The following is a 14,529-nucleotide window of genomic DNA, read 5'->3' on the forward strand; positions in this document are numbered from 1 at the left end:
CCTTCCCTGGTACAGGCTTGTGGAACCTGGTATGCCTCTCTGGGATAAGTAGTTGTTGCCATTCATGACTCAAGTAATCTGCCAGTGAATAAAGCATTTCCCAAATGTTCTTAAACTTCCCTGAGACCTACCGAGCCATTGTCCTGCCCAGAAGGCCTGTGGTGGGCTAAGGAGTCTGGTTTGACTGCACCATTTTTGGGTGATGGAAGATGCTATTTTTAATTTCTGTGTATCTCGGTACTGTCTGACTGTCTGTAAAAAAGGCATACATATTTCTTTCTCCTGAACAGATTTATTGTGAGGCTAAAGGAATGTGAGACACATTGAAGCTCCCAGATGGAAGCAGTGAGAAATTTGCAAATGTCTTGCCCCTCTAACTCAGTTCAGCAGAGTAAACACTTGTCATGGGCCCCAGCCGTGTGTGTGTGTGTGTGTGTGTGTGTGTGTGTGTGTGTGTGTAGGGGACATTGGGGGAGTGGCAGGCAGAGCTGAGATGAGGGAGGCTACAGTATGGTGGCTGTTGTTTGTTGAGTCTGTTCATGTGCAACCAAAGTATGACTGATACACACAAGGTCCTTAGTGTGGTGAGGCTGGTGCTGTTGTTGTCAGCCCTGTTCAGTGAGGAAGAAAGGAAAGCTAGGAAAGGATGGGCCATATCCTTGTTGGGGCCATGTTTAAAAGCTCAGCTGAACCTCAGACTTATTCCCCTGCTTTTCTCTAGGCTCTGCCATTTTACCTTGTGAGCCTTTCCTGTCCCCCTCTGCCCAGAACGCCATCAGTTGTTAGGGTCTTCCCACAGAGGTGAACAGGGGTTGGTTGAATGCCATTGTCCCAAGCTGCTGGCTAGCTCTCAGAGCTGGTGCTAGGTATTAGCCACATAGGCCCTTGGAGTTCCAAAGCTCCAGAACATCACTTTTCTTTGCACAAATGTAACTAGCCTCTGTGAAAACTGACTCTTATCATTTGTCATGTCTTAGTTAGTTCAAAAGCTCTACCTCTGCTAGTGATCTGTGAGCTGAGAATTGGTGTGCTTATGGTACCATCTCTGGGGAAAAGGAGAATGTGCAATAGGAATCGATTCTTATTGCAGTCCTGAGGCCTCAGCTTCTGGCTTCTGGGTGGCCAGCATTAATGAGGGAGTTGAGTGCCTCAGTGCCTCCTGTTGAGTACCTGAGATGATAGCATACTGGTGGCCAAATAATCTGTCTGTGTCAACAGTCCTTTACAAACATGTTCTTCTGTGGCCCACATTCCAAACCAGCCGACACCAATCTCGCTACAAGAGTTTCATTCACTCACAGTTTCAGATGTCAGCTTATTTGGTTGATTAGCCTGCACTGTGTGAAGGTTGAAAAAATTATTTCTGTCACTGGTGAGGCATGTTGTCTCCAGCTGCTGGAACTTCCACCAGCTTGTCTAGGAGTTTGATTCTATGTCTCATCTTCCTCCAGTGTGATATAGTTGACAGAAAACAAGCAAAAGGCAACTGCTGGGGCTGAGGGCTGGGTGCTGGCAAGTGTTTACAAATACTGGAGCTTTAAAGAAACGAGTGTTCCCAACACAGGAGGAAGGTGGGGGGGGGTGCTTCTCTTCATCCTCGGCATGCTCAGTGTGCATGAGCTCACATGTACACATATATGTGCATACAAGTGTATGTTAGGGACTATCCCTCGCTTCAGAAGGTAGAATCATGGGATATGAAGAGTGAGCTTTGTGTGACCTTGGCTTGTGCCTGATTTGCATCATCTTCCTTCACAGCGATGCTTGTGGTTCTGGGGTCAAAGAGAGCAGTAGAGGGTCACCTGTGTGAAATGGACACCTACACACACAGTGTCTGTTAGGGTTTCTGTTTTGCTGTGGCAAAACACCCTAAGCAAAAGCAACTTGGAAAGGCAAGGGCTTCTTTCAGCTTACAGTTCCACAACACAGTCGATGACTGATGAAGGAAGGGCAGACCTGCTTTCTTGTAGCACTCAGGATACCAGCCCTGGGTGGCACCACACAGTGAGCTAGACTTCCCTATATCAGTCAAGAAAACACATCACAGGCTTACCCACAGGCCAGTCTGGTGGGGCCATTTTCTCAATCAAGGAGCTTGTGTCAAGTTGACGTAACACCAGCCAGCACACATAATGTCTCCTCTTAGAAAAAGGAGCATCTTCAGATTTGTGAGACTGCTTTATGGCCTCCATCTTGGTTGAAAATCCCAGACTTTGTCCTTGTCTTTGTCCTTTGGTTGTAGCTCTGCCACCCAGGTGCCTGGGGCTTTGGGTGATGTTGGGAATGCGAAGGCTGTCCCTGAGTTGGGCAGTGCACACTATTCAAGTTATCCCATGGCTGCCCTGGGCAAGCACACAGGAAAGCAGTCCTGTGGAGTTTCCACCGAGCAAACAAAGGCTTGCCTCTTGTTTGATCTTCTGTGTCTGAAAAAAGAGTCCACTTTTGTTGTTGAACATCCCAGTAGAGACATAGGTGAGAAACATAGTGGCCCAGGAGCCAAGTGTGAGCTCCAGTTGGAAGACCCAGGGGCTTAGCCCGAAATAGCAGCAGCTAGCCTTTGTACAGGCTGCTTCCTGCCACGGCTGTGGAGGCCATTTCCTATGCTTCTAATTTTTCCAGGAGAGGAAGAAGCGGGGAGAGACCAACAATGACCTGTTTCTGGCAGATGTGTTTTCCTACCAGGGGAAGTTCCACGAGGCCGCCAAACTGTACAAGAGGAGCGGCCATGAGAGCCTCGCACTCGACATGTACACTGACCTCTGCATGTTTGAGTATGCCAAGGTAACCCGCCACATCCGGGCCAGCCTGCCGCCAGGGTTCCCAAGCTCCGACCTGCTGCGTCCACAAGCCATGTGTCCAAGAAACGATACAGACAGAAAACAGGGATGACTCTGGGCGGTGGTAGCACACACCTTTAACCCCAGCACTCAGGAAGCAGAGGCAGATGGGTCTCTGAGTTTGAGGCCAGTCTGGTCAACAGAGCTAGTCCCAAGACAGTCAGGAATATACAAGAAACCCTGTCTTGAAAAACTAAAAATAAAATTAAAATTAAAAAAATAGAATAAAATCAAATGGGGATGGATGACCTCAGGAAAAGAGTGGGTAGATTAATAAACAGGGAACCTTCAGTTTAACCATCTGGTTGAAACTGACCGAAAGCTGACTGTCAGAGGCGCGGCACACTGGGAGTGCCTGTGGGCAGCAGCAGTGCGGGTGTTGAGCATACCAGCATGATGCTGCCACCAGGCGCCTCAGTACCTGGCTTAGGGAAGTTTCCACAGGTTCCTTCAGACCTGAATCAGGAGCCAGCAAGATTTGGCGTCTTCAGTGACAAGCTGGTCCTTCCACAAGGTAGGACGCTATGGCTCTCCCCAGAGAGCCTGCTCTGAGCACCTTGGGTGTAGAGTGCTGCACTGAGCCTGGCAGGTGTAGTGGCTCCTGGTGATGGGTTACTCGGCAGGCTCCCCTTTTGCATCTGAAGGGCGCTCCTCAAGGCTAGTCCCTAGGTACTCTAGACTTCCGAAGGAACAGCCTAGACACATGAGCCCCACTAAAGCTCTCCAGGGGTCAGCAGATCAGCCTCCAGCAAAGCTTAAAGCCAATGAGGCTCTTCCACAGAGGAGCTTTGAGGCCCTCAAAATCCTGTGGAGTCTTCAAGTCCTAGCCACAGCCATTCAATGGCCATTAATGCTAATCACCTAGCTCAGGAGTCCCATGTGGGACAGCTTCCCTATTCTTCTCTGTGTGTCTGTGCCTAACCACAGCTGGCTTCTTTCCCTACCCATCTGTTAGATCCTGTGGCTCCTCCATACAGGGGTGAACCCCTGGGCTGCCCCTGCTGCTTCTCCTCCACACCTCAGATCCGGGCTTCAAGCTTCCTCTGCCTTTTCATCTTCCATAGCCTCCTCCATGCTCCTACCCATACACAGCCAGGATTACATGGAGTGCTCCCTCCACTGGGGAGAAAGCATTAAACTTTAAACAAACAAACAAAAAAACAAACAGATCCTAGGGGTAGAATTTAAGCACCACAGCCAGCTAACCCTGGTTGTTCTTTGGGACTGATGCCCTCTGAGCTGCTGGTGGGCAGCTGTGGTGCAGTTGAAACACCTCCTTGGCACCCAGAGTGAAGTGTGATTATGACACTTTACCAGTGGGTGAAGACTCACATAGCCAAGCCTCTGCATAGTGGCCCTCGCCTTTAATCCCAGCACTCAGCATGCAGAGGCAGGTGGATCTTTGAGTTCAAGGCCAGCCTGATCTACATAGTAAGTTCCAGGACAGTCAGGGTTACATAGAAAGACTCTGTCAAAATAAAATAGAAAGAGAGAGAGAGAGAGAGAGAGAGAGAGAGAGAAGAAAGAAAGAAAGGAAAGGAAAGGAAAGAAAGGAAGAAAGAAAGAAAAGGAAGAGAAAGGAAAGAAAAAGAAAAGGAAGGAAGAAAAGGAAGGAAAGGAAAGAAAAAGAAAAGGAAGGAAGAAAAGGAAGGAAAGGAAAGAAAAAAAAGGAAGGAAGGAAAGAAAAGAAAGAAGGAAGGAAAGAAAGAAAGAAAGAAAGAAAAAGAAAGAAAGAAAGAAAGAAAGAAAGAAAGAAAGAAAGAAAGAAAGAAAAAGGAAGGAAGGAAGGAAGGAATGTGATTGAATTAAAATACAAGTCCACATCCAGGGATTTCCTTGGTGGTAGAGCAGGTACGCGCGCACACACATACACACACACACATACACACACACACACACACACACTATGAAAAGATTAGGAAAGTGGGAAGGCCAGTTATGACTCCTGGGTGGGTGCCTTTAGACCCCTCTCTGGCCACCCGTTCCCCACCTTGGCTCCTTCTCATGGTTCATCCTCACTCCCTGTACCCATGGCCTCCTACCCAGCAGTGCAGCCTATTCATACGCTCCATCTGGTGTGGCTGTCCATGAAGGTAAATACTTGGGCTTGTTTTGATTTTAATTTTTGATCACAATTCCAAGTATGTTGGTTCCATTTCAAGCACAATCCCTCCCCCCCGAACCTGGCTTGGTAGTCTGCAGTTAGGAAATGTGTGCACACATACACATTATGTTGGGGGTGGGAAATACAGTGCTTATTAACATGGCATGTTTTTGTTTACTCGAAAATTGCTTCCCAAGATTCAATCTGGTTTTTGGAAAATTTTTAAATTACATTCCCACGTACAAATAAATTGTATGCTTTCCGGACAAGTGACATGTTTATGTGGTGATAAGGGGATTATAATGCTCTTAACTCTCGTGTAGTGAGTCCTTATCAGAAGCACCGAGCATGAGAACCCTGCTCAGTCTCATTCATCACTCAGCACGGCCTCTTTCTGTCCACTCCAGGACAAAGTCTTGGCTGTGGCCCCCAGATAACGTGAAAATTGGCTTCATAGAACCAAAAAGCCTTTGAAAACCCACTTGGAAAAAAAAAAAGAAAACCCACTTGGTTGAGCTTTGAAATAACTGTTTAGACTCAGCTTGAATTAGGTCATAGTGTCTGAGTTGACTGCTGGGATGGAGGAGGTGTACCTCCTGTTAGGGAGGTTCCCACAAGCCAGTGAGCTGTGTGCCCACATGGTCCTCTTGGAGAGACAGCTCACATTGTGGCCCCTTGTAGCTTTTGGCCTTTTCTCTCTGTTATTACCTCACTGAGTACTCATTTGCTGAAGTCCCTTTGAAGGACATTGCTGTGCTTTTATAATGCCCGTCTCTGCTGCTAACCTCCGGAAAGCTTTGTGTGCATGAGGAGCTGATGTTGTCATAACTGCCAAGAGGGAAGTGTGTCTGTAATGGCCCTAGCCAGGTGTCCTCAGGGTCTGCTCCCCAGCCCCTTCTCTATGTGCCCCAAGGGGAGGCAGAGGCTAGTTGTAGGGGACCCTGTCTTTATTTTGTCTATAACAGGTAAAATGATGCCCTTCCTCCCCTTCCTGGATTATTTGGTTGTCTTAGGCCAACCTAATATATGGTTTTAGGGGCTACACAATTACTCTGAAAGCAAACGGAAAAAGAAATGAGCTAATTGTTCTAGTGGGTTTCTGCATACATTGACTGCACTTTCCTGACAAATGAGTGTTAATCGCGAGGAAAGGAGTGCTTTTTTTATACTTTGTGAGGTTGACACAGAACACTCTCTGTAGGGTACATTTTCCTAAGACAATCCGATTCTCACTTGGAGGGCAGATCTGTGCTGTACGTGTCTCAGTTCCCCTTTTGAAAAGCCCCACCTTGAAAAATGTCAGCACTGGGGCAGCTTCAACAGTGGTAGCTCTGTCCTGAAAAGAGGTGACATTCTGAGGCTGTTTCTGGTGTATTTTGATGGTAACCCAGGAAAGCTGGCCATGGCCCTCAGGGAACACCCTTTCACTGGGGTAAAAGGACCTGCCCAATCTATGAGCCTCCTGAAAGGACTATTTCATCGGTGGCTCCTTCCCTTCATGGGTCATATTCCTACTTCTGTAGACCTGACCTCAAGACAAAAATCTAATGAATCTAATGTCACACTGTTAAGAAATGGTAGCCCTGGGAAGGCAGATCTCTATAAGTTAAAGGACAGCCTGATCTACATAGCAAGTTCCAGGCTAGCCAGGGCAACATGGTAAGACCCTGTTTCAAAAAAAAAAAAAAAAAAAAAGAAGAAGAAGGAATGAGTCAAGGGGTGTTTTGCTTAGACATATCTTAGGGGCCAAACCAACAGAATGATCTGAGTTCGGGCCACAGAACATCTGAGAAAAGAGATGAGAAAAGCACTTCAGTGTGGCTGTGGAAGGAGGGCCAAGGGATCAATCCCAGAACTCTGTGCATCACTATATGTTTAAGTTTAGAGGGCCATGTGCTCAGCACTAGCCTGGGGCATCTGGTGTCATTCCGGTGTATGACTAGTGATTGTAGGGCTAGTGTTTATAATTTCACAGCTAGCTAGTCATGTTTCTGTCAAACTGTGAAAGTCACAAAGTGTCCTGCTCCTAACCCCTTCTCTGCAGTCCTTAAGGTGTTTAGAACAAGTGTGAAGGGAAGGAAACATGGAGGGCCGCAGTCCTTGACATGTCCCTGGGGCCCCAGCAGCACTTGTGGATGGCCCTTGCACACTCCCTTCCTGGACACCTGGCACTTCCCCACCCGCAGTCACACAAAGCCGGGCTCTTGTGCATCCTGCTCCTTTGCACAGTCAAGTGGAGCCCTTCCCTGCTCTGCTTTCGGGAGCTGATGTAATGCTGGCACAGGAAGTCCTAATCCAGAGTGTTTTTGTTTGTTGTGCTTCCTCAGGATTTCCTTGGATCTGGAGACCCCAAAGAAACAAAGATGCTCATCACCAAGCAGGCAGACTGGGCCCGAAACATCAACGAGCCCAAAGCTGCGGTAGAGATGTATGTCTCCGCCGGGGAGCACGCCAAGGCCATCGAGATCAGCGGCAACCATGGCTGGGTTGACATGTAGGTTTCAGCCCTGCCGGGAACACCCAGCAGTGTGTTAGCTCTGAGATTTTGACTGACAAGGGAAAAACTGTTTCTCTAAGTATCTGAACCAAACATGAAAGTGACAAGGTTCTCTGAGTGATGAAGAGCTTGAACAAGGTAGCACTGCCTTTGAGGAGTATGAGAAGGAAGTAGGGACCTAGGGGACACACACAGATAGATATCAAGCACTGTGTTGATTTTTCAGGCCTCTGGTTCTGCCCTGCACCTCAAACTCTGTATCTCTGCATTCATCTGGCAAATGAGGAAATCAAGCCTCAAAGGGACTCATGTTCTCAAAGGCCAAGTGTCTGGAGAGGCAGAGGGCTAAGTGTTAGGCTGACGTGGGAGGTTTCAGTGCCCCTAACACCTAGCATGAGAGTTCTGAATGAGCATAAAAAAAGCCTCAGTCCATCAGGAAAGGGAACTCTCTGGAATCATGGCATTTTGTCTTGAGTCCTTCCATGACATGGCCTGCTGAGCCTTCAGGCAGAGGCAATTAGAAGGAGAAAAAATATAGGCAGGGACTGTGGTGGCTTGGGGCCCCAAGAGAGAGTGGAGAAGATGAAACAGAGAGGAATTTAAGCTAGATTCAAGGGAACAGAGGACACATGATGGTTCTGTCTAAGGACTTGGCACCTATCCTCCAAATGAGACTGAGCAAGGGGCAGCTGAGGTGAAGGAATCTGTATATTAAAGGCTACCAGTTGTTTAGAAGGCAACAGTGTGGTCCATAGAAGCCAATGGCATAGTCAGGCCCTGGGGGGGAGGGGGGAACAGGGCCCCTCACCAAAGGACCTTTGTGGGTAACCTACCCCCAACCTTCCCTTGTCTAGAATCCTATCTGAAAGATACCGGCGTAGATCTTAGATTGTGCAAGTATTCTCTCTATAGAAAGGGCGGTGCTGATGGAAGCCAGGCAGGCTCATGGTCTCTACTTTTCCCACTAGCTTTTCATATGTCACTTTCATTTGCAAGTGCTATGTATTAAGTTCCCCTGGGGACATTTAACTAGTTCAGGGGAGAGGCATTAAGTGTGTTCTGTCCCTCTTCTGGGTCTGGCTGTAACAGGTACTACTCCCTTAGGAATGTCAGTTTGGTGGGTAGGACGTTTAGGCTCTGGAGGCTGCCTTGCTACCTTTCCCTAAAAACATGTCCTTTTTCTTCTGAGCAGTGTTATTTTTAGATGCCATTATTATTCTAAGCGCAGACTGACAGGCCTCCCTGAGCCCGCCTGTCTGAGATTCGGATCTGTTACAGCCTCTTCTGTTCTCACACAAAGCAGGCTGGGTAGGGGCCTCACCCTGAAAAAGCTGCTTTACGCCAAACCTTGGGCTGGCTAAACCCTGGAGCACATTGAGTCCAGCCCATGTACCAATGAGCGGTAGGAAAGGCATCACTCCTGGGAAGATGTGGGTGACTGGGCTTCAGGGACCCTCCCTGGAGTCCATACCTTAGCCAGGAGGACACTGCCAGGGCTTCTAGCCTGCCTTCTGGCCCAGGACAGGCTTCACACTTGTCACTTCCTCTAGAGTGTCAGTTGCTGAGGCATTCTCATGCCCCAACCTCTACATTTCCTGTGGGAATTCCTGACAGTGCTGGAACAAGCTCTCTGCCACTTCCTGCTGTGGAATCGCCACTTCCTGCTGTGGAGTCATGGGCCAAGTGCTTCACCCTCTATGTAGACTCAAACTCAACTCATCTCTCCTTGTGGGATGGTGGGGAAAGATGATTCTGTGAGTCCACATATGGAAAATCCCATGGGTCCATCTCGGTATCTGGCAGTGGATCCCAGCTCTTACTGGATAGATTTATAACTGGTGTTAGGAGGCACATGAGGTATGGGCAGTGTCTTCAGTGGCAGCCACTCCTGGACCTATCATTGCCTCTGGAGTGTGCATCTATTCTTTTCATAACTGCCCGTGGAACACCTCCCAGGGGCTATAGCATCATTGTTAGCTTGCAGCATAGCAGAATGAAGGGCCACAGAGCCTGTCCTTGAGAGTCCCAGAGGCCTCTCTCTACTTCCTCCTCAGGGCCTCACAGGTGTCTTTCCTACCTCTCTAGGTTGATAGACATTGCTCGGAAGCTGGACAAGGCTGAGCGGGAGCCCCTGCTCATGTGTGCTCACTATTTTAAGAAGCTGGACAGCCCTGGCTATGCTGCTGAGACCTACCTAAAGATCGGTGACCTGAAGTCTCTGGTGCAGCTGTATGTGGATACTAAGCGCTGGGATGAGGTGAGGGTGCTCTTGCCTGAGCCCCTGGCCACAGGCAAGTGGGTACTGAGCAGCTGGGGCTAAATGGAGAGAAGCTGCCCTCATGAGGGAAGGGCCATTGCCTGGCAGTCAGATTTTGCCTCAAAGTCTGTGAGCCAGAATCTCTTGGAGGGCCTTTTTACCATAGCTTCCCATTTGTTCCTTCCTTCCTTCAGAAAATTGTTACAGGCTGCAGCTGTGGGCTAGCCCCAGGACAGGCACTATGGAAGTGCATGTCAGCATGACAGCTCTAGCGCCTGCTGCTAGCCTGAATCACCTCTGACTAGCACCACAGTCCCAGGCTCACCTTTGAAGCAGGGACATACCAGTATGGCACTTAAAACCTGTGTGGCATCTTGGCAGAAAATGCCAATCATATTTTTCAGATACAAGCTATCAGAGCTGTTTCAAGGGCAGCTGTTCCCTGCCTTGTACCTCTTCCCAGTCTTGACTGCTGTGGTGTGAGAGGACCAGAGGGGAGAATCCACAAAGAAAATCAGAAAGACAGCTGTCCTGGGGCCAAGGCTGGCTGGGCAGCCAGGGCAGGGCCCCTCTGCGCCTGTGTCCTGGAGAGAGCATCACCGGGAGAGAGTTAGTGCTGTCTACACCATGACAGCCTCTCACAGAGCCATAGCAAGGCTTTTGCTCTCACTACCTGAGTAAGAGCAGCCTGGCTCCTGTTTGCCCTCCAAGTGGCTCCACTTCCTTAGGTGACAGGTCACTGACAAGAAAGATAGGCTAGGATGGAAGCAGTAATGGCTCCTCAAGTTAGACGCTATCCAGCAGTGGAAGTTGGCGCGCCTTAGACCCTCCCTGCCTTGTCTGCTGCTCCCCTGGCCTGGCAGGTGGTCTAGGGCTTTAATGAAGCGATCACTGAGTCCCATGCAACACTGTCCACGGTCCTCTCTGACAGCTAGTAAGCAGTGATGACGATAATGTCAATCCTGTTTCCTTAGGTGTCGCCTGCAATTAAAAGAAATCTGTTTGCAGCGCTACAGGAGCCCACGCAAACCCTCAAAATAAAATGTTTCCGATTCTGTGCTGCTTCTGTGGTCCAGAAACAGACTGTGTTGTTATTGAATCCAGTCGGTTGCATATTGCCGTTAATTGCCTTTTGTTTTCAAAGAGCTGGTTTGTTTTTGTGTTGCTGGGGGTGGTTGGAGGGGGAGACACTCTCCCCCTCTGAGTTGTCAGGCTGGCAAAATATGACATCCCTAACAGATTCAGCTAAGTGCCACATTTTCAGGGGCTGCGGGGGCCGCTTCATTAAGAATGCCTCCTCTCCTCCCTCTAGGCCTTTGCTTTAGGTGAGAAGCACCCCGAGTTCAAGGATGACATCTACGTGCCCTATGCGCAGTGGCTAGCGGAGAATGACCGCTTTGAGGAGGCCCAGAAAGGTAGGCCACAGACTGCACTGTGTAGAAGGGAGGGGGAGGGTGCTGAGACATGGTACAGAGGCTGCCTGGTCCTCTCCTCAGCAGGTCCCAGGACAGGTACCTTCATTCTGGCTCACGATGCATTTGCTGATGAAAGACTTTAGAACAAGGACGTGGACATTGGAGCCACGCCCCCTGGGCCCATTGCATACCTGTTCAGAACCCCAGACAGGTCCTTGCTCTTTATAGCTCCCGTTCACCGTGCAAAGCGCCTGCGCTCCAGTGTACCTTCCCACTAACCTTGACGGTGCTCTCTGGTACAGGCGTCATTGTTGCTGACATTTTGTGGGTGAGGAAGCTGAGGTTGAAGGAGGTAAAGGAATTCACCTGTAGTTCACTAGCTGGAAGCTGCAGAGAGGTCACTTGAGCCCAGGCATACATTGTCAAGACAAAGTAGAGGACTATTGTTAGTGTCTGGCATAGTCTCACCTTCCTTTTCCTCTACTGAGAAAGAAATGGGCTTTGTTTCTGGCTCGGGCAAGCCAAGCAGCCTCTCTGCCCCTTGGTGCTTCTGTTGGTGAAATGAGCCGTACACGGGGTGTGACGGCATCTGAAATTGAAGCCAAAGCAAGTATGGCACATTAACTGATAACGTTCATCATCGGTTAGCGATGTGACCGCCCTCACTGTGGCAGGTGCTGGATGGGCACTTAACCTGCATAACCTTGAGTCTTGCCAACAGCCCTGCAGAGATGCAGAAGCTACGTGTGCTGTGCGAAGCTAGCGAGAGGCAGAGCCGGAATTGGATCAGGATCTGTCCAACTGGGAGCCTAATTCTTACGCCTGTTTAGAAAGTCTCCTAATTGAAGTGGGTGGGTCGTATTCCATAGCATCTCATTTACACTTCTATATGGTAGCAGTTGCCACCTCCTGACACACTGCAGAACAAATGTCCCCTTGTCGGAGCTCCTTGGTTAAAAGCTCCTGTGAGGGACGGCATGTTCTCTACTGCCGCAGCACTTCCAGAGCACCCAGTTGCTGAAGTTATCTGCATGTTTGGGCAAAACACATCAACCTATCCATCTGTCTGTGCCGCCCTTCCAAGAATCCATCGCCATAGTAACTTGGTACTCAGACAAGAGACAGAAGATGAGAATGAACCAAGGCCAGACCTTCCCTTCTCTGCAGGCAGAAGATGTGGGTCACTCCGATGCCCAGACATGGGCAGGTGTAAGAGCTCAGAGTCTTCCGGCAGCCCCAGGGTCCCCAAAAGTTTGCCACATGGTAGTGAGGGGCCCAGGAAATTTCTGTTAAGCAGACATAAGCATGATTGAGAAATTCTTTCCTTGTTTTCACAAATGTCTGGGTTTGCGAGCTGAGCCAGATCTTTCAAGGTTGATATCTGAAAGCACTCAGCTGAAGATGGGTTCAGGACTGAGCTGGCTTCTGTTCTTTGACCTTAGCCATGATGTTCTATCTCTACCTGGCAAAGCCCATCATTCTCATTTTTAAAAAAATTCTTTAGAATTTTGTCCTGAGGATTCAATGTGATGATTAATAGTGAAAGTGTTTTGTGAACCACCAAGCTCACAGTGTAGCGCATTCTGCTAACACTGCCCAGAAGTCACAAAGGCTCATATTGGAGTGGAGTGGAGGCACATTCCCTGTGGGCAGTGCCAGGCTTTGGTGCCTCAGGTTTTCTCTCTGCTGTGCCTTGCTAAAGTAGGTTGCCATTTCCCAGCCAAAAGCAGTGTATCTCCCTGTGCTTATTTCAGGATGTAGCCTTGGTTATTTTTAGCCTGCGGCCTGAGAGGCACATCTCAGCAACAAGGCATCACAGATGCTCTGAAGAGTGGCCTGCCTCTCAAGCAGCCTCATGGAAGCCCTGTACAGTCTCCCTGCTTCATGCTGACTCCCCATGACATGCATATGCTTTCATGGTCCTTAGCATTCCACAAGGCCGGGAGGCAGGGAGAAGCGGTCCGGGTGCTGGAGCAGCTCACACACAATGCTGTGGTGGAGAGCAGGTTTAGCGACGCTGCCTATTATTACTGGATGCTGTCTATGCAGTGCCTCGACATGGCTCAAGGTGAGTGAGTGGCAGCCGGCTGGCCTCTTCTCTGGCCCCTCTCTGGCATCAGATAAAATCAGAAGAGCAGGGCTGTTTCATTAAAGCCCTGGGCTTGTTTATTGACTGCCTTGTCCCTGAGCCTGCCTTGCAATGGCACAATCTGGCCTGTCATCTCTTTCAAGTTAGCCCATAAGTAGAACTGCCTGGCAGTCAGTGTTCTGGGTGGGAGGTCCCACCCTGCATCGCTAATTCAGAGCAGCTCCCTCTCTCCATACCTGGGAGCCTGGAGCTGGGCCCAGTGAGCTCTGGCTTTAAAAAAAAAATTTTTTTTAATTAAATGAAAAGATGAAGAGATCACCTTACAATAACCCACTTCAGAATCTCCCTCATCCCAGGCAAGGGGATAGTTTCAGAGTTGCTTTCATTCACATGGCTTCCCATGATGCCCCTAGGAGTTCTGAAGTAGAGGGAAAGTAGATAGCTGTGTCCAGTGCTGTGTGCAGTAGTGGGAAGAGCACTGTACGAAGAGTCTTCAGGATGACAGTGTCTTCCTGAGGTGCTCTGCTGTGTCACAGCTGTCAGCTCCCACTCAGAACCATCAGGCTCAGGTGTGAGGTGGGGTTTTTCTGTCTTGGCCATTGATGTGCATAAACAGTTGATGAGGGAAGGTGCAGCATGAGCACAGCCAGCCAGTGAACATGCCATCTGCCTGCCCTTGTCCTGCCAGGCGCCTCTGGTGTGTCTGTACCAGTAGGCCTCCTTCACTGCCGGACACAGCAGGTACTGGCCCAGTGAACAGAGCTGGGAGGGTACAGTGTGTATTTTGGGAGACTTCTGTCCTCGGGTGCTTACTGGCCAGGAGCTCAGCCCAGCTAAGACTCTCATCATCCAGGATGGACCACTCCTTAGCAAGGCACCTGTCCATTGCTGCCCTCTTGGCCCCTCTGAGCAGCATAGGAAGAAGTGATACTGTTTGACACATTTCCCATCCCTCCCCTCCTGCCCTCCTCCCCTCATGCCCTCCTCCCTCACAGCAGATCCTGCCCAGAAGGATGTGATGCTTGAAAAGTTCCACCATTTCCAGCACCTGGCTGAGCTGTACCATGGCTACCAAACAATTCATCGCTACACGGTAAGGTGTCAGGGAGACTGATGGGGCACCTTTGGTATCATGTGCTCAGCAAGAGCCTCTGAGGAGATGTGATGTGTGATGAAGTACCCAAAAGCCCCGCTCTCCCTCTTCTTGAAAAGAGAAGGTGCTTCTCCCTCACTCCCCCCACCCCCTGACATGAGGCAAACCTTGGGGCTCAGAATTATAGTCCAGAGCTGGGATAGGCCTTTCCAGTTTCTAGTTCAGTATTTGATGCCT

The 14,529-nt window shown here is 49.5% G+C and overlaps 2 protein-coding genes across 5 annotated transcripts in view; one reads left to right on the plus strand and one right to left on the minus strand.

The window, feature by feature from the left end:
* Rpl32 (ribosomal protein L32) overlaps nucleotides 1-14,529 on the minus strand; it is a 114,895-nt gene that overhangs the window by 88,609 nt on the left and 11,757 nt on the right. The gene's annotated exons all lie outside the window — the stretch shown is intronic.
* The window catches only part of Ift122 (intraflagellar transport 122), a 68,143-nt gene that overhangs the window by 46,782 nt on the left and 6,832 nt on the right, over nucleotides 1-14,529 (plus strand). For 2 of the 4 annotated variants that reach the window (XM_060383982.1, XM_021641006.2), the window contains 6 exons: nucleotides 2,620-2,781; nucleotides 7,269-7,435; nucleotides 9,524-9,695; nucleotides 11,008-11,110; nucleotides 13,038-13,178; nucleotides 14,195-14,292. In XM_060383982.1, coding sequence (XP_060239965.1) covers nucleotides 2,620-2,781; nucleotides 7,269-7,435; nucleotides 9,524-9,695; nucleotides 11,008-11,110; nucleotides 13,038-13,178; nucleotides 14,195-14,292 — 843 coding nt within the window. The remainder of the gene's footprint in view (nucleotides 1-2,619; nucleotides 2,782-7,268; nucleotides 7,436-9,523; nucleotides 9,696-11,007; nucleotides 11,111-13,037; nucleotides 13,179-14,194; nucleotides 14,293-14,529) is intronic. The other 2 variants (XM_021641005.2, XM_021641004.2) reach the window with 1 other exon arrangement.

Source organism: Meriones unguiculatus, chromosome 5 (assembly GCF_030254825.1).
Source record: "Meriones unguiculatus strain TT.TT164.6M chromosome 5, Bangor_MerUng_6.1, whole genome shotgun sequence".
Taxonomy (NCBI): Eukaryota; Metazoa; Chordata; class Mammalia; order Rodentia; family Muridae; genus Meriones; species Meriones unguiculatus.